General features: G+C 66.4%; 1 protein-coding gene across 1 annotated transcript; it reads left to right on the forward strand.

Moving 5' to 3' along the window:
- Positions 1 to 1,605: 1,605 nt before the first annotated feature.
- PROC (protein C, inactivator of coagulation factors Va and VIIIa) lies at positions 1,606 to 16,467 on the forward strand (the record flags this gene model as incomplete). The annotated part of the gene is made up of 9 exons (XM_079782092.1): positions 1,606 to 1,651; positions 3,021 to 3,104; positions 9,900 to 10,066; positions 11,213 to 11,237; positions 11,346 to 11,486; positions 12,808 to 12,942; positions 14,527 to 14,666; positions 14,872 to 14,989; positions 15,890 to 16,467. 9 exons carry the CDS (start codon positions 1,606 to 1,608, stop codon positions 16,465 to 16,467), a joined length of 1,434 nt encoding a protein of 477 aa, XP_079638218.1.
- Positions 16,468 to 17,877: the final 1,410 nt, after the last annotated feature.

The raw sequence follows: 17,877 nt of genomic DNA on the forward strand, positions 1-17,877 counted from the left end.
CCTCTGTGCCCGCCCCTGGCCTCCGCCCGGAGGGCCTCCTGGTTGGATTTCCACGCTGTCTCTTGTCTTCCAGGTGGGCTGTGTGCAAGCCACCAGCCAAACTAAGGACCAGAGAAAGAGGGGGTTTCCCAGGAGGCAGGGGGACCCTCATGAACCCAGAGCCAGGAAGGGCCCCCACCTCCTCTGGCTGCTTCTCTTGAGGCTCGAACATGGCCCCCAGCACTGGCCAGTTTGGCTCAGTGGATAGAGCGTGGGCCTGTGGACTGAAGGGTCCGGATCCCACTCCAGTCCAGAGGTGCTGGAGCTGGGGGTGCAGGGAGATCAGGACTCTGGCACCGGCCAGGCCAGGGCACAGGATGGCAGTCCCCAGGCCGGGCGCCCAGGGCCAGGGGCCTTCTTCCCAGATGAAGTGGGCATCAGCTGAGGGCCTGGGGGCCAGGGCCAGCGCCAGAGGCAGCATGGAGCCTGCACCCTCCACCCCCCACCTGGAGCCTGGCACCCTCCACCCCCCCCCCACCTGGAGCCTGGCACCCTCCGCCCCCCCAGCCCCACCTCTGGTTTAAACAAATGTCAGAACCAGCCTCAGTCAGTAGAAACAGAGAGGGTCCGACAGGGTGAGGATTAACAACAGAAAACAAACCTGGATGCGCAGACACTGGCTTCACATTTTCTGCGTCCAGTGCTCACGTGGAATGGGGCTCCGGGCCCCCCCTGGGCCCGGGGAGCGGATGGGGTGGCACTGGGACCAGTGACTGCCTGTGCATCACCACAGGAGGGGGTCAGGGCTGACCGGCCCGTCCCCCACGGAGGTGCCTGAGGAGCCGGGAGCGCTGACAGGCGGCGGGTCCGGGCCAACACTCCAGCCGGAGCCTCCGCTTCTGCTTCTCCCCCTCCCCCCCAACACACACACACACACACACACACACACGCACACACACACGCACACACACACGCACACACACGTCTGGGCCACGAGCTGACTCCATTCAGCCTTTCCGGAGTCTGTTCATTTCTCACCTGTTCACAAAGGCGGCCACGAGGTGCGAGAGAGCTGGGTCTACGCCAGGCCTGCCACCTCCAGCGCCATGAGTTCGGCAGGTGACAGGACTTCTGAGTGTCCTCCAAGCCGGGCGGGCGGCCAGGCCAGTGCGGTGCTTCCCGGCGCGACTGCCATTGCCTGGCACCCACGTGCAGGGACCTGAGGGCACATCCTCCCGGGCACGGGCACGGGCACGGCTGTAAAGCCGCAGTTCCCTGACACAGGCCCCGGAGCAGGGCCTCCCAGCGGCGCCCCGGCGGGCGGGCGGGCGGTCGGTCGGGGAGGCTGCGGCATTGCCCGCGCCGCTCTGGGGCGCACCGCAGTGTCTCTGGGTGAAATGTCAGCTGCCAACGGGGACGCTGTCCTCCCGTGAGACCCAAGTCCACACCCTTGCGCAGCGCCGAGGGGCCGTCCCCCATCCGGGGCCGCCGCTGACGGGCCAGGTGGGCCTGGGCACCGGGAGCTGTTGAGCGGGGACAGTTTGTTTATCTGTGGGGCGGGCGGCCGGGCACCGAGGCCAACAGGCAAATATTTGCAGTTACGGATTAACCAGAGGCCTGGCTGTCATGGCGGCAGGAGGGCGGCCTTGCGGTCTCGCCACGGCCCACCCCAGTAAGTCCCCTTCCAGGCAAGTCTGTGCGAGGGCTGGAGGAGGGCGGACAGGGCTGACGGAGGAGTCCCTGAGCCGGGTTGGAGAGGTGGCTGCAGCTTGGGTGAAGGGAGATCAGGACTGGCACCGGCCAGGCCTGGGTCCTGGTTGGCAGGCCTCAGGCCGGGGCGCCCAGTGCCAGGGCCAAGTGGACATCAGCTGAGGGCCTGGGGGGCCGGGGCCAAGTGGACATCAGCTGAGGGCCTGGGGGTCGGGGCCAAGTGGACATCAGCTGAGGGCCTGGGGGGCCGGGGCCAAGTGGACATCAGCTGAGGGCCTGGGGGTCGGGGCCAAGTGGACATCAGCTGAGGGCCTGGGGGGCCGGGGCCAAGTGGACATCAGCTGAGGGCCTGGGGGTCGGGGCCAAGTGGACATCAGCTGAGGGCCTGGGGGGCCGGGGCCAGGCCAGAGGCAGCGTGAGCCTGCGCCCTCCATCCGCCCGCCCCGCGGGGCCTCCGGTTTAAACAGACGTCAGAACCAGCCTCCGGCCATGGAGGTGGGGTGGGCGCCAGCAGGGGCGGCCTGGGCAGGGCCTACCCCTTGGTCTCGGGGGCAGGCAGGGTTCCCTGGCTTCCAGCGGGCAGGGCTGCCCCTGTGCCCTGTGGGGCACCTAGAGGTTTGGGGCATGGGCTTAAGTCCAAGCTCTGCCACCTCCCGATAGTGGGTTTTTAATACGTTATTTCGCTCTTCTGAGCCTCAGTTTCCTCCTCCGTAGAATGGAGTGACCACGTTAAACCGGCATCGTGGGTGGCTGGGAGCCTTGAGGAGGCGGTGCCAGCTGCAGTTTCCTGAGCATTTGCTACCTGCAAACCATATTTTAAGAGCTCTGTGTGATTCACTCATTTAAGTCTCACAATAACCTATAAGGCAAAAGTACAGTTTTCCAACATCTTACACATGACGAGGATGAGGCGTGGCCCGTTCGGTCCCTGCCCAGTGCTGCTGCCCTCAGGGGACTGGCACCTCAGGGCGCAGTCTGGCCTGGTGGCCCGCCCTCTGCCCGGGACATCCTGCTCGGAAGACACTGCTGGTGTCCGATAGACGCGGGCTGTGACTCTTGGCCTGGCCAGTACGCCAGCAGAGGCCCACTCTGAACTTTCACCCCAGATAGGGAGGGCATGAGCCTTCTGGGGGTGCTGCCACGGTCTTCTGTGCGGAGCCCCCTCCCACCCCCTCTGTCCCCCTCAGAGTAGGTGGCATGCCCTTAGCCCCTACCGCAAGGTGTCGGGCGGTGTCCGCCTGGTGGCCGGGCCGCTCCTGCCCTGACAGTCAGCAGTGGGGCTCCGTGAGCGGGGCTGGGGGGCTGTGGGCTCAGACGTCCTCCTCAGACAGGTGTCAGCAGTTCCAGAATGTGGCGGCTGGCCAGCCTCTTCCTGCTGCTGGCCGGGGGGATGTCCGGCACACCCGTCACTCCTGGTAAGACCGCCCCCCTCCCCCCGGGCCCTGGGCCTGAGTCCTTCAGCCACCCCCTGAGCAGCAGGCAGGTGAGAGGGCGGCGGAGCTAGCTGCAGGGCAGAGTGCTGGGGGCCCAGGGAGCCCCAGGTCACGGGGTCACATCCTGGAGCTCCCCCCTCCACCTGGGGAGTGGTCACAGCTTCCCCTTTGAGCTGGGAAAGCCCGAGGCCTGGCCTCGGATCAGTCACACCCCACCCGCCCACAGCCAACGGGAGCGGGCAGGGGGGGAGGCCTCGGGAAGAACGGCTGCCTGGTCCTTGCATTTGTGCCTTTTTTGGTTTTGTTAATCCCCACCCCAGGATATTTTTCCCACTAATTTTTTAGAGAGAGTGGAAGGGAGGGAGGGAGTAGGGGAGAGAGAGAGAAAAGTGAGAGAGACACGTCAATTGGTTCCTTCCACATGTGACCAGGAATCAAACCCGAGACCCTCTGGTGAACAGGCCAACACACTAACCACTGAGCCACCCTGGCCAGGGCTTTATGCCTCCCTTGGAGCTGCTTCTCTGCCTAGGGGGCCCTTCCCCTTCCCTCCCCCCCCGGCCCCTCCCCCTCCAGCTCCCACCGCAGGCACTCCCTGCTCTCCGGCCTTTGCCTTTTCTCTCAAGCTTCTCTTCCACACGCCCGGCCTTGATCCCCCACCCCAGCTGCCCTGTCCCCAAGACAGAGCCCTCGCGGCGCCCAGGAGGCGGCGGTGGTCCTCGCTGGGTGACGGCCTGTCGCCCCCGGGAGGAGCATGGGCAATGCCCGTGGAGGTGGCGAACAGACAGGGCTGCGCAGGCGGATTCCGAGGACGCGAACGGTTTGACTGCCTGGGAACCGCCGCACGCGGCCTGTGGCCGTAGGTGCCCGTTTCCGGACGCGTGGGCCAGCACACTCAGACAGCCCAGCTTGGAAGGAAAACTGAGGTGCAGAGGGGAACGGCGCTGGCTCAGGGTCACACTGACCCAGGTTGAGGTGCAAAGGGAGGTCTGAATGGTCAGGTCTCCTGTCCCCAGCCTCCAGCCTCCTGTGCAAGTGGGGAAGACGAGGGGAGTCTTCACCTGGAATCAGAAGTCCCCCCAGGCTCACCCCCTTGGGCCCATCCCAGCCCCGCCACCAAGTGAGCCCAGACTCAGTGTTCTCCCCTGGTGAGCGCCCCTCCCCCCCAAACCAGACTCAGTGTTCTCCCGTGGTGAGCACCCCTCCCCCCCAAACCAGACTCAGTGTTCTCCCGTGGTGAGCACCCCCCAACCCCCCCCAACCAGACTCAGTGTTCTCCCGTGGTGAGCGCCCCTCCCCCCCAAACCAGACTCAGTGTTCTCCCGTGGTGAGCACCCCCCAACCCCCCCAACCAGACTCAGTGTTCTCCCGTGGTGAGCGCCCCTCCCCCCCAAACCAGACTCAGTGTTCTCCCGTGGTGAGCACCCCCCAACCCCCCCAACCAGACTCAGTGTTCTCCCGTGGTGAGCGCCCCTCACCCCCCAAACCAGACTCAGTGTTCTCCCCTGGTGAGCGCCCCTCACACCCCAAACCAGACTCAGTGTTCTCCCCTGGTGAGCGCCCCTCCCCCCCAAACCAGACTCAGTGTTCTCCAGTGGTGAGCGCCCCTCACCCCCCAAACCAGACTCAGTGTTCTCCCCTGGTGAGCGCCCCTCACCCCCCAAACCAGACTCAGTGTTCTCCCCTGGTGAGCGCCCCTCACCCCCCAAACCAGACTCAGTGTTCTCCCCTGGTGAGCGCCCCTCACCCCCCAAACCAGACTCAGTGTTCTCCCCTGGTGAGCGCCCCTCCCCCCCAAACCAGACTCAGTGTTCTCCCGTGGTGAGCACCCCCCAACCCCCCCAACCAGACTCAGTGTTCTCCCGTGGTGAGCGCCCCCCAACCCCCCCAAACCAGACTCAGTGTTCTCCCGTGGTGAGCGCCCCTCACCCCCCAAACCAGACTCAGTGTTCTCCCCTGGTGAGCGCCCCTCCCCCCCAAACCAGACTCAGTGTTCTCCAGTGGTGAGCGCCCCTCACCCCCCAAACCAGACTCAGTGTTCTCCAGTGGTGAGCGCCCCTCCCCCCAAACCAGACTCAGTGTTCTCCCCTGGTGAGCGCCCCTCCCCCCCAAACCAGACTCAGTGTTCTCCCCTGGTGAGCGCCCCTCCCCCCCAAACCAGACTCAGTGTTCTCCCCTGGTGAGCGCCCCTCCCCCCCAAACCAGACTCAGTGTTCTCCCCTGGTGAGCGCCCCTCCCCCCCAAACCAGACTCAGTGTTCTCCCCTGGTGAGCGCCCCTCCCCCCCAAACCAGACTCAGTGTTCTCCCGTGGTGAGCGCCCCCAACCCCCCCAAACCAGACTCAGTGTTCTCCAGTGGTGAGCGCCCCCCCCCCAAACCAGACTCAGTGTTCTCCAGTGGTGAGCGCCCCCCCCCCCAAACCAGACTCAGTGTTCTCCAGTGGTGAGCACCCCCCAACCCCCCCAACCAGACTCAGTGTTCTCCAGTGGTGAACGCCCCTCCCCCCAAACCAGACTCAGTGTTCTCCAGCTGAGCACCCCCAAACCCCCCAAACCAGACTCAGTGTTCTCCAGTGGTGAGCACCCCCCAACCCCCCCAACCAGACTCAGTGTTCTCCAGTGGTGAGCGCCCCTCCCCCCAAACCAGACTCAGTGTTCTCCAGTGGTGAGCACCCCTCACCCCCCAAACCAGACTCTGTTCTCCAGTGGTGAGCGCCCCCCAATCCCCCCAAACCAGACTCAGTGTTCTCCAGTGGTGAGCGCCCCTCCCCCCAAACCAGACTCAGTGTTCTCCCGTGGTGAGCACCCCCCAACCCCCCCAACCAGACTCAGTGTTCTCCAGTGGTGAGCGCCCCCCCCCCAAACCAGACTCAGTGTTCTCCAGTGGTGAGCGCCCCCCCCCCCAACCAGACTCAGTGTTCTCCAGTGGTGAGCGCCCCTCCCCCCAAACCAGACTCAGTGTTCTCCCGTGGTGAGCACCCCCCAACCCCCCCAACCAGACTCAGTGTTCTCCAGTGGTGAGCGCCCCTCCCCCCAAACCAGACTCAGTGTTCTCCAGTGGTGAGCACCCCTCCCCCAAACCAGACTCAGTGTTCTCCAGTGGTGAGCGGGCCCCAACCCCCCCAAACCAGACTCAGTGTTCTCCAGTGGTGAGCGGGCCCCAACCCCCCCAAACCAGACTCAGTGTTCTCCAGTGGTGAGCACCCCCCAACCCCCCCAACCAGACTCAGTGTTCTCCAGTGGTGAGCGCCCCCCAACCCCCCCAAACCAGACTCAGTGTTCTCCAGTGGTGAGCACCCCCCAACCCCCCCAACCAGACTCAGTGTTCTCCAGTGGTGAGCACCCCTCCCCCAAAACCAGACTCAGTGTTCTCCAGTGGTGAGCGCCCCTCCCCCCAAACCAGACTCAGTGTTCTCCAGTGGTGAGCGCCCCCCAACCCCCCCAACCAGACTCAGTGTTCTCCAGTGGTGAGCGCCCCCCAACCCCCCCAAACCAGACTCAGTGTTCTCCAGTGGTGAGCGCCCCCCAACCCCCCCAACCAGACTCAGTGTTCTCCAGTGGTGAGCGCCCCCCAACCCCCCCAACCAGACTCAGTGTTCTCCAGTGGTGAGCACCCCTCCCCCCAAACCAGACTCAGTGTTCTCCAGTGGTGAGCGCCCCTCCCCCCAAACCAGACTCAGTGTTCTCCCGTGGTGAGCGCCCCTCCCCCCAAACCAGACTCAGTGTTCTCCAGTGGTGAGCGCCCCCCAAACCCCCCCAACCAGACTCAGTGTTCTCCAGCTGAGCACCCCCAAACCCCCCAAACCAGACTCAGTGTTCTCCAGTGGTGAGCCCCCCAACCCCCCCAACCAGACTCAGTGTTCTCCAGTGGTGAGCGCCCCTCCCCCCAAACCAGACTCAGTGTTCTCCAGTGGTGAGCGCCCCCCCCACCCCCCCAACCAGACTCAGTGTTCTCCCGTGGTGAGCACCCCTCCCCCCAAACCAGACTCAGTGTTCTCCAGTGGTGAGCGCCCAAACCAGACTCAGTGTTCTCCAGTGGTGAGCCCCCCAAACCCCCCAACCAGACTCAGTGTTCTCCAGTGGTGAGCGCCCCTCCCCCCAAACCAGACTCAGTGTTCTCCAGTGGTGAGCCCCCCAACCCCCCCAACCAGACTCAGTGTTCTCCAGTGGTGAGCGCCCCCCAACCCCCCCAAACCAGACTCAGTGTTCTCCCGTGGTGAGCGCCCCCCAACCCCCCCCAACCAGATCAGTGTTCTCCCGTGGTGAGCGCCCCTCCCCCCAAACCAGACTCAGTGTTCTCCAGTGGTGAGTGCCCCCCAACCCCCCCAACCAGATTCAGTGTTCTCCAGTGGTGAGCGCCCCCCAACCCCCCAAACCAGACTCAGTGTTCTCCCGTGGTGAGCACCCCCCACCCCAAACCAGATCAGTGTTCTCCAGTGGTGAACGCCCCTCCCCCCAAACCAGACTCAGTGTTCTCCAGTGGTGAACGCCCCTCCCCCCAAACCAGACTCAGTGTTCTCCCGTGGTGAGCACCCCCCACCCCAAACCAGACTCAGTTTTCTCCAGTGGTGAGCGCCCCCCAAACCCCCCCAACCAGACTCAGTGTTCTCCAGTGGTGAGCGCCCCCCAACCCCCCCAAACCAGACTCAGTGTTCTCCCGTGGTGAGCGCCCCCCAACCCCCCCAAACCAGACTCAGTGTTCTCCAGTGGTGAGCACCCCTCCCCCCAAACCAGACTCAGTGTTCTCCAGTGGTGAGCGCCCCCCCACCCCCCAAACCAGACTCAGTGTTCTCCAGTGGTGAACGCCCCTCCCCCCAAACCAGACTCAGTGTTCTCCAGCTGAGCACCCCCAAACCCCCCAAAACCAGACTCAGTGTTCTCCAGTGGTGAGCACCCCTCCCCCCAAACCAGACTCAGTGTTCTCCAGTGGTGAGCACCCCTCCCCCCAAACCAGACTCAGTGTTCTCCAGTGGTGAGCGCCCCCCCACCCCCCAAACCAGACTCAGTGTTCTCCCGTGGTGAACGCCCCTCCCCCCAAACCAGACTCAGTGTTCTCCAGTGGTGAGCGCTCCTCCCCCCAAACCAGACTCTGTTCTCCAGTGGTGAGCACCCCTCCCCCCAAACTAGACTCAGTGTTCTCCAGTGGTGAGCACCCCTCCCCCCAAACTAGACTCAGTGTTCTCCAGTGGTGAGCACCCCTCCCCCTAAACCAGACTCAGTGTTCTCCAGTGGTGAGCACCCCCCCACCCCCCAAACCAGACTCAGTGTTCTCCAGTGGTGAACGCCCCTCCCCCCAAACCAGACTCAGTGTTCTCCAGCTGAGCACCCCCAAACCCCCCAAACCAGACTCAGTGTTCTCCAGTGGTGAGCACCCCCAAACCCCCCAAACCAGACTCAGTGTTCTCCAGTGGTGAGCACCCCCCAACCCCCCCAACCAGACTCAGTGTTCTCCAGTGGTGAGCACCCCTCACCCCCCAAACCAGACTCTGTTCTCCAGTGGTGAGCACCCCCAAACCCCCCAAACCAGACTCAGTGTTCTCCAGTGGTGAGCACCCCCCAACCCCCCCAACCAGACTCAGTGTTCTCCAGTGGTGAGCACCCCTCACCCCCCAAACCAGACTCTGTTCTCCAGTGGTGAGCGCCCCCCAATCCCCCCAAACCAGACTCAGTGTTCTCTAGTGGTGAGCACCCCTCCCCACAAACCAGACTCAGTGTTCTCCCGTGGTGAGCACCCCCCAACCCCCCCAACCAGACTCAGTGTTCTCCAGTGGTGAGCGCCCCCCAACCCCCCCAACCAGACTCAGTGTTCTCCAGTGGTGAGCGCCCCTCCCCCCAAACCAGACTCAGTGTTCTCCAGTGGTGAGCACCCCTCCCCCAAACCAGACTCAGTGTTCTCCAGTGGTGAGCGGGCCCCAACCCCCCCAAACCAGACTCAGTGTTCTCCAGTGGTGAGCACCCCCCAACCCCCCCAACCAGACTCAGTGTTCTCCAGTGGTGAGCGCCCCCCAACCCCCCCAAACCAGACTCAGTGTTCTCCAGTGGTGAGCACCCCCCAACCCCCCCAACCAGACTCAGTGTTCTCCAGTGGTGAGCACCCCTCCCCCAAAACCAGACTCAGTGTTCTCCAGTGGTGAGCGCCCCTCCCCCCAAACCAGACTCAGTGTTCTCCAGTGGTGAGCGCCCCCCAACCCCCCCAACCAGACTCAGTGTTCTCCAGTGGTGAGCGCCCCCCAACCCCCCCAAACCAGACTCAGTGTTCTCCAGTGGTGAGCGCCCCCCAACCCCCCCAACCAGACTCAGTGTTCTCCAGTGGTGAGCGCCCCCCAACCCCCCCAACCAGACTCAGTGTTCTCCAGTGGTGAGCACCCCTCCCCCCAAACCAGACTCAGTGTTCTCCAGTGGTGAGCGCCCCTCCCCCCAAACCAGACTCAGTGTTCTCCCGTGGTGAGCGCCCCTCCCCCCAAACCAGACTCAGTGTTCTCCAGTGGTGAGCGCCCCCCAAACCCCCCCAACCAGACTCAGTGTTCTCCAGCTGAGCACCCCCAAACCCCCCAAACCAGACTCAGTGTTCTCCAGTGGTGAGCCCCCCAACCCCCCCAACCAGACTCAGTGTTCTCCAGTGGTGAGCGCCCCTCCCCCCAAACCAGACTCAGTGTTCTCCAGTGGTGAGCGCCCCTCCCCCCCAAACCAGACTCAGTGTTCTCCAGTGGTGAGCGCCCCTCCCCCCAAACCAGACTCAGTGTTCTCCAGCTGAGCACCCCCAAACCCCCCAAACCAGACTCAGTGTTCTCCAGTGGTGAGCGGGCCCACCAGGTGCTGCGGATCCAGAAGCGCGCCAACTCCTTCCTGGAGGAGCTCCGGGCCAGCAACCTGGAGCGCGAGTGCATGGAGGAGATCTGCGACCTGGAGGAGGCCCAGGAGGTGTTCCAAAATGTGGATGACACGGTAAGGACACCTGCTGGACAAGGCGAGCGGAGGGCTGGTGGCTGGTGGGGCCTGGAGGAGCAGGCAGGCTGGGGCGGCTGTGGGCACCGGCCCCCCACCCCTGGGGGCTGGGTCCTGGAATGAAGTTCGCTGGCACTCGGGGTCGGTGGCTCCAGGAGAAAGGACGTCGGGGCAGCCGAGGCCTGGGGTGCCCACACCGTCCTCTGTGGGTGTCGCCCACGCCTGCAGCCCGCCGCCTCTGCCTCCTGTTCTCTCGGTGACCAGCAGGCCACCCTCTCTCCTTTCACGCACAGCCTGCTGGCCAGGATGTGTGGCCGCCTTGATGTCTGTCCACAGCCTAGCTCTGTGCCTCAGCTTCCTTCTCAGGCAGAACCTGCTTGCTCCAGGCTCGTGTCCTCTGGCCGCGGCCGGGCTGCTGGCGCTGAGGAGGAGGCGGACTTGGCTTTCTGACACAGTCCAGAGCCTCCACCCCAAGCGCCGCCTGCAGTGGTGCCCCCTCCCCGCTGAGGGCACCTCCTGTGCAGGACTCCGGGCTGAGGCAGCTGGTCTGCTCCCTCTTGCCCTCCGCTGCCTCTTTTCCCAGGCGGCCTCCTCAGCAGACGTCACATGGCAGGCTGCAGGCCGCATGTTCCCCTGTGGCTCCCTCACCTCAGTCTCTGGGCGGCGGGCGGCGCCCATGCTGCAGGAGGGTGTGCGGCCCGGCGGCAGCAGCCGCGTCTGGTTAGAAAAGCAGCGGCTGCCAGACCCGGGGCAGCGCCTGTCCCCCGCGGAGGGGGCCGGGAGCTGCTCAGCTTGGGGCTCACTGGCTGTGGGGGGCGATGCAGGAGGGCTGCAGAAAAGCCAGGGGAGCGAGGCAGGCTGGGAGCGGGCAGAGCATCCGTCCCTTTCGCTGAGGCGCTGTGTCAGCAGATGGTCCAGGGGGCGGGCGTCCAGGCGCAGGGCCAGCCGGGGGCCAGGAGAGCGGGCCTTCTCTGGGTGCAGCGTGCCCGGGGCTGGTGACAGGCAGGGCTGACCCCCCTGTCCGGAAGCCCGTCTCCCCTGCCCGCTAGGGGCTGCCGCGCCCCACCTGAACCAGACCCGAGGCGCCCGCGGGCTCCCCACATACACAGCGGGCTGGCGCCCTGATGCGAACCCCTCTCTCCACAGCTGGCCTTCTGGTCCAAGTACCTCGGTGAGTGCTCCAGGCTCCTGCGGGGGCCGTGCCCCGGTCTGTCGGCTGCTGTGGGGACAGGGACGGGGTGGGTGGCACCAGTGCCATCTCCCAAACCCCATGTCGCAGACGGGGACCAGTGCACGGCCCGGCCGCCGGAGGAGCACCCCTGCGACAGCCCCTGCTGCAGCCACGGCACCTGCATCGACGGCATCGGGGACTTCCGCTGCGACTGTACCCAGGGCTGGGAGGGCCGCTTCTGCAGGAACGGTGAGGTGCTCACCAGAGGGGGGCACAAAGCTGGGGAGCACCGTGTGGGGTGGGAGGAGGCGGGAGCACCATGTGGGGGCGGGAGGAGGCGGAGCACCATGTGGGGGGCGGGAGGAGGCAGAGCACCATGGGGGGTGTAGGAGGCGGGAGCACCATGGGGGGCGGGAGGAGGCGGAGCACCATGTGGGGGCGGGAGGAGGCAGAGCACCATGGGGGGTGTAGGAGGCGGGAGCACCATGGGGGGCGGGAGGAGGCGGAGCACCATGTGGGGCGGGAGGAGGCGGAGCACCATGTGGGGGCGGGAGGAGGCGGGAGCACCATGTGGGGGCGGGAGGAGGCGGGAGCACCATAGGGGGGGCGGGGAGGAGGCGGGAGCACCATGTGGGGGCGGGAGGAGGCGGAGCACCATGTGGGGGCGGGAGGAGGCGGAGCACCATGTGGGGGCGGGAGGAGGCGGAGAACCATGTGGGGGCGGGAGGAGGCGGGGCACCATGTGGGGGCGGGAGGAGGCGGGAGCACCATGGGGGGGAGGGAGGAGGCGGAGCACCATGTGGGGGCGGGAGGAGGCGGGAGCACCATGGGGGGCGGGAGGAGGCGGGAGCACCATGTGGGGGCGGGAGGAGGCGGAGCACCATGTGGGGCGGGAGGAGGCGGAGCACCATGTGGGGGCGGGAGGAGGCGGGAGCACCATGGGGGGCGGGAGGAGGCGGGAGCACCATGTGGGGGCGGGAGGAGGCGGAGCACCATGTGGGGCGGGAGGAGGCGGAGCACCATGTGGGGGCGGGAGGAGGCGGGAGCACCATGGGGGGCGGGAGGAGGCGGGAGCACCATAGGGGGGGCGGGAGGAGGCGGGAGCACCATAGGGGGGGCGGGGAGGAGGCGGAGCACCATGTGGGGCGGGAGGAGGCGGGAGCACCATAGGGGGGGCGGGGAGGAGGCGGGAGCACCATGGGGGGCGGGAGGAGGCGGGAGCACCATAGGGGGGGCGGGGAGGAGGCGGAGCACCATGTGGGGCGGGAGGAGGCGGGAGCACCATGTGGGGGCGGGAGGAGGCGGAGCACCATGTGGGGCGGGAGGAGGCGGAGCACCATGTGGGGGCGGGAGGAGGCGGGAGCACCATGGGGGGCGGGAGGAGGCGGGAGCACCATAGGGGGGGCGGGGAGGAGGCGGAGCACCATGTGGGGCGGGAGGAGGCGGAGCACCATGTGGGGCGCGGGAGGAGGCGGAGCACCATGTGGGGGCGGGAGGAGGCGGAGCACATGGGGGGCTCCGTGGTCGGGCTGCCTGCCAGCGCTCCAACGTGCCCCGTCCGGCGCCCCAGAAGTGCGCTTCTCCAACTGCTCGCTGGACAACGGCGGCTGCGGGCACTACTGCCTGGAGGAGGCGGGCCGGCGCCGCTGCAGCTGTGCGCCCGGCTACCGGCTGGGGGACGACCACCGGCAGTGCGTGCCCACAGGTGAGCCCGGCTGGCGAGGCGCTGGGGTCAGGGCGGGCCGGCGTGGGCCAGGAACCGCGCCGAGACCCACAGAAGGGAGCCCCCCACCCCGGAGCACCGGGGCGCAGTGAGCCCACGAGGAGGCTGTGCCCTCCCAGCTGCCCGCTTCCTAGCGCGGGCCTTGCTTTGCAGACAGCACCTGGCGTCTGAGCCCGGAGGTAGCTCATCTCCCAACCCTGAACCACCGGGGTGGGTGGGGGGGAGCCAGGAACCCAGACCCTGCCTCCCTCCCTGTCTTCTCTCCCACCGATTTTAATTGTCACCTCCTCCTGTACGTACTAAAGGCAGTCTTACCGGTACAGCGCTGACCATGAATGTCAGCGGGCTGCGCCCCGGCCCTTCCAGCCACGGCCCGGGGCCTGTGCACCTCCAGGCACAGCTCTTGGGGGCCTCTTTGATGGCGGCACCTCCTATTCTCAGCTCTCTTCCTCTCAAAGATCTATTTTATTGTCTCTTCTGTTGTCCATTTCTTCGACAACGTTCTTTCAGGGAACGTTCCACAGCTTTATATTCCAATCCTTTTGCTGAAAAAAATCAATAGTTCTACCCTAGCCAGTTTGGCTCAGTGGAGAGAGCACCGGCCTGCGGACCAACAGGCCCCGGGTTCGATTCTGGCCAAGGGCACGTACCTTGGTTGCAGGCTCCTCCCCGGCCGGGGCCCTGGTCGGGGCTCGTGCAGGAGGCGACCCATCGATGTGTTTCTCTCTCATCGATGTTTCTCTCTCTCCCTCTCTCTTCCACTCTCTCTAACATCAATGGGAAAACATCCTCGAGTGAGGACTAACAAAAAAGTCAATAGAAACAGAAAGTCAGAGTTCTAACTGAGCTCCGAGGTAATTAGATGTCTGAGGTGGCGGCACAGCAGTCCTGGCACCTGCTTGCAGGCTCCCTGGGGACCCTCCAGGGCCCAGGCCTGGCCCAGCCCCTGCCGCACCCCAGGCTTCACTTCTGCCCCCTGAGGAGCCCATCCTCCCGGCGCCTGCTGGCGGCGCCCCCACCGCTCCCTCTGCCGGCACGTGTCACCCTGTCTGTGCCCCGGCGCCCCAGGCCCCGCCCGGGCCCTCTGCACCGAAGGTGTGCCCGCGGGTGGCCGCAGCCCCCGAGGCGCCCGGGCTCTCCCGCCGCAGCTGTCCCGCCCGGGCCGGCGTCCCTGTCACTGACGCGTGTGCTTCCTCAGCTGATGCTGCTCCCCTCCAGCCCCTGTTGCTCTCCGTCCCGCCTGGGGTCCCCACCGCTGCGCCCCTCCGCTCTGCCAGGCGCCCTCTTCTCCACGGGGCGCCTCGCTTTGGGGCTCTCCGAGAATGCCACCTCCTCCTCTCACAATGTCGGGCCTGTGAGGAGCTTGGCAGCACCCCTTCCTGTGTACCTCAGGGTCGCTCCCCACAGCCCGGGGGGGGGGGACTGAGCCCCGAGAGTTAACCTCCCCCAGGACACAGGGCTGGGCTGCCTCTTGTTCGTTGACTGACTGACCCGCGAGGGGGACAAGGACGGGGCACTGGGGGGGGCGGGGTGCCGGGCAGGCCCTCACCAGCTCCCCCACTCCAGTGAGCTTCCCCTGTGGAAGGCCGTGGAGCCCCGCGGAGAAGAAGGGCGCCGCCTTGAAGTGCTGCGCGGACCCGGCCGGCCAAGTGGACCCGCGGCTGGTCAACGGGAAGCTGACCCTGCAGGGCGAGAGCCCCTGGCAGGTGAGGGGCAGCAGCCCGGGTCCCCGGGGCACAGAAAAGGGAGGTGCTGCCTGTGTTGGGGGGCGAGGGAGGCGAGTGCTAAAGGCACTAAAAGAGGAGCGGACAGGCCGACTCTGACCTGCGCAGAAATGGAAAGTGCCAGAACAGGGCCGGGCGCCCGGGGGGCCTGGGTGTGTGCGGACCGGCGCCTGCCCCTCCCTTCCAGGTGCTCCTGCTGGACTCGAAGAAGAAGCTGGCCTGCGGGGCGGTGCTGGTGCACCCCGCCTGGGTGCTGACGGCCGCCCACTGCATGGAGCCCTCCAGGAAGCTCACCGTCCGGCTTGGTGCGGGCTGGGGCCCGGGGGTTGGGGGGGGTGGCAGACAGGTGTGGGGACCCTGTCCCCAGGGGGTGTGAGCTCTACGGAAGGCGATGGTCAGAGGCCTGCCTGCGCCCAGCCTCCTTCCTGTGGGGGGACTGCAGGCAGGGATGCCCGGTAGCATCAGGTAGGGTTCTCTGTGCCCCTCCCTCGGGCCCAGGTGCCAACTCACAGTGTTTGGTGTGAGGCTCAGACACGCACCTGCCTCCTCCGCACAGCCCGCAGGCACCCTGCCTGGCCTCGGGGCCACGCTTCTCACCTGGGCATCTCCACAGCAGCCAGCGGCTCCCCTGCCACCTGCGGGGCCCCCAAGCCTCGCCCCACTCTATACCAGCTTCTGGAGGGGTGCTTACTCCATTCTCAGCAAAAGAGACGGAAAAGCTGTGTTGCCCAAGAGCAGATTCGCATTCCGGCAGTCAGCTGCCGCAGAGCCGTGGGCCTGCCGCCAGGGGCTCGGCTGGCCGTCCCCAGGCGTCCCCGGCCTTGCAGGCCCCGGAGCCGGGCCTGAGCGGACCGGGCTCTGCTGTGGCCCAGCCCTCGCTTCCCTGCAGATCCGACCCCCTGGGTCCTCCTCCGCTGCTCCTGCCTGCCCCCACCATGGCAGGTCCCTGCCCGTGCCCAGGCTGGCACTGCTGCCGGTCTCGGCTGGCGGCAGCCTCGCTCTCCAGACGCAGCCCCCTCTTCTCCCGCGGCTCTGTCTGGGAGTCTGAACCTCAGACCAGCATTCTGCCCCTTCACGACAGACGCCATGGCTGCTGTCCTTCATAGGGAACGAGGGCCCCGGTGTGCGGTGACACGCGGGCTGAGGACCACGGCGCCCTCCACCGGGCCCCGCCCCTGCCCCCCTGACCGCCCCTCTGCCCGCAGGGGAGTATGACCTGCGGCGCCGGGAGAAGGGGGAGGTGGACCTGGACATCGAGGAGGTCCTCGTCCACCCCAACTACAGCAGGAGAACCACGGACAACGACATCGCCCTGCTCCGCCTGGCGCAGCCCGCCTCCCTCTCGCAGACCATCGTGCCCATCTGCCTCCCGGACCGCGGCCTCGCCGAGCGCGAGCTGGCCCAGGTCGGCCGGGAGACGGTGGTGACGGGCTGGGGCTTCCGCAGCGAGACCAAGAGGAACCGCACCTCCATCCTCAGCTTCATCAGGATCCCAGTGGCCCCTCACAACGAGTGCGCCCAGGTCATGCACAACGTGGTCTCGGAGAACATGCTGTGCGCGGGCATCCTCGGGGACCCGCGGGACGCCTGCGAGGGCGACAGCGGGGGGCCCATGGTCGCCTCCTTCCGTGGCACCTGGTTCCTCGTGGGCCTGGTGAGCTGGGGCGAGGGCTGCGGGCGCCTCCACAACTATGGCGTTTACACCAAAGTCAGCCGCTACCTCGACTGGATCCACGGCCACATCAGAGCCACGGCAGCCCCCCCAGGCAGCCCGGGGCCCTAGCCGCCCCCCAGGCCCCGAGGCCTGGGCCCTGGCTGTGCGTGGCGACGTGTGGGTATTAAAGGGGCCTGCAACAAGCACCCGCTGCTGCGCTGTCTCTCCTCTCTCTTCGGGCCGAGTCGGGGGGAGGAGCGTTTACTGAGGCGTCCGGAGCGGCTCTAATTCAGCACCACAGCAACCCCGTGGCGGGAAGAGCACATCCAGGTTCTGTGGGGTCTGAAGCTGGTCACATCTGGGGGCTCTCTTTATGAAAAAGAATAACAAACATGACTTCCAAACTGCGGGAGCCTCCCCGGGCCGTGGGCGGGCTCTAACTCAGAGCGCGGAGCACAGGGTTCGGCAGGTTTGCGCGGCGGAGCCAGGATTCACATCCAGGCCTGCTTCCCACACCGGGGCTCCTGTCACTGGTCCCGAGACAGAGATCCAGCGCCGCGCCTGCCTGTGCATAGGGGGCCTCGCCAGCCCACAGGACCCTGCCCTGCAGGGGCGCCCCGGGGGCCTGGAGGTGCTAGCTGGGCCAGGAGTGTCTCGCAGTGCGGTGGGGAAGCCGCTGGAGACCGCCCGAGAGCCACAGGCTGAGGCTGTCCGGACCAGCTTATGGGCAGAGACCAGTGATTCCGAGAGGTCAGGGCAGCCTGCTCTCGAAGGGCGGGAGCCGCAGCCATCCTGACCTTGGTGTGATGTGCGAGGCCGCAGCCACTCCCCTTCTCCGGGCGGCAGTGCTGGGTTGGGGGGGAGCAGCGCTCGGCCTGGCTGTACACGTGCCCCGACAGAGCTTTCGCAAAGACCCCTGTCCCCCCCCCCCCTCCCGCCCCCCAGATCCTGGCTGGGCCCAGACACGGACCTTTTAAAACTCCCCAGGAGTGTTCAGCGTCCTCAGACTCAAGGCCCAGGAGCGTGGAGACAGCCTCGGAAAGTGACTGGCGATAGCGCCCAGGGCATCAGCACCACGGCTGCTCGGCCAGCGGGTGCCCAGACCCTGAGTCAGCCGTCTGTGTGAGCACAGAGAGGAGGAGCCTGAACTGGGGCTGCAGCGTACGGGCCGGGGGAAGGGGTCAGTAGGACTACTTGGAGGTGGGAGGAAGCCAGGCCCAAGGCAGGAACCATCCCGGGTTCGCACAGTGGGCGTGTGCCCGCTTGCCGTGGGCGTGGTGACCTGAGGGCAGGACTGTGCTGGAGGTCTTCGCCCCTTAGAGTCACCAGCTGGGTTTCCCGTCAAGATGCTTCACTGGCACTGGCCCGGCGGCTCCTCAGGGGCCTGGGAGCCCTGCCCCCTGCTGGCCAGTGAAATTGGGAAAATGATAAACACACAAGCAGGAGCCCCCATCCTGGGGGAGCCGCCATCCTGGGGGAGCTGTCATCCTGGGGAGCCGCTATCCTGGGGGAGCCGCCCTCCTGGGGGAGCCGCCATCC

This window comes from Cnephaeus nilssonii (genome assembly GCF_951640355.1).
Source record: "Cnephaeus nilssonii genome assembly, chromosome: 10".
In the NCBI taxonomy this organism is placed as follows: Eukaryota; Metazoa; Chordata; class Mammalia; order Chiroptera; family Vespertilionidae; genus Cnephaeus; species Cnephaeus nilssonii.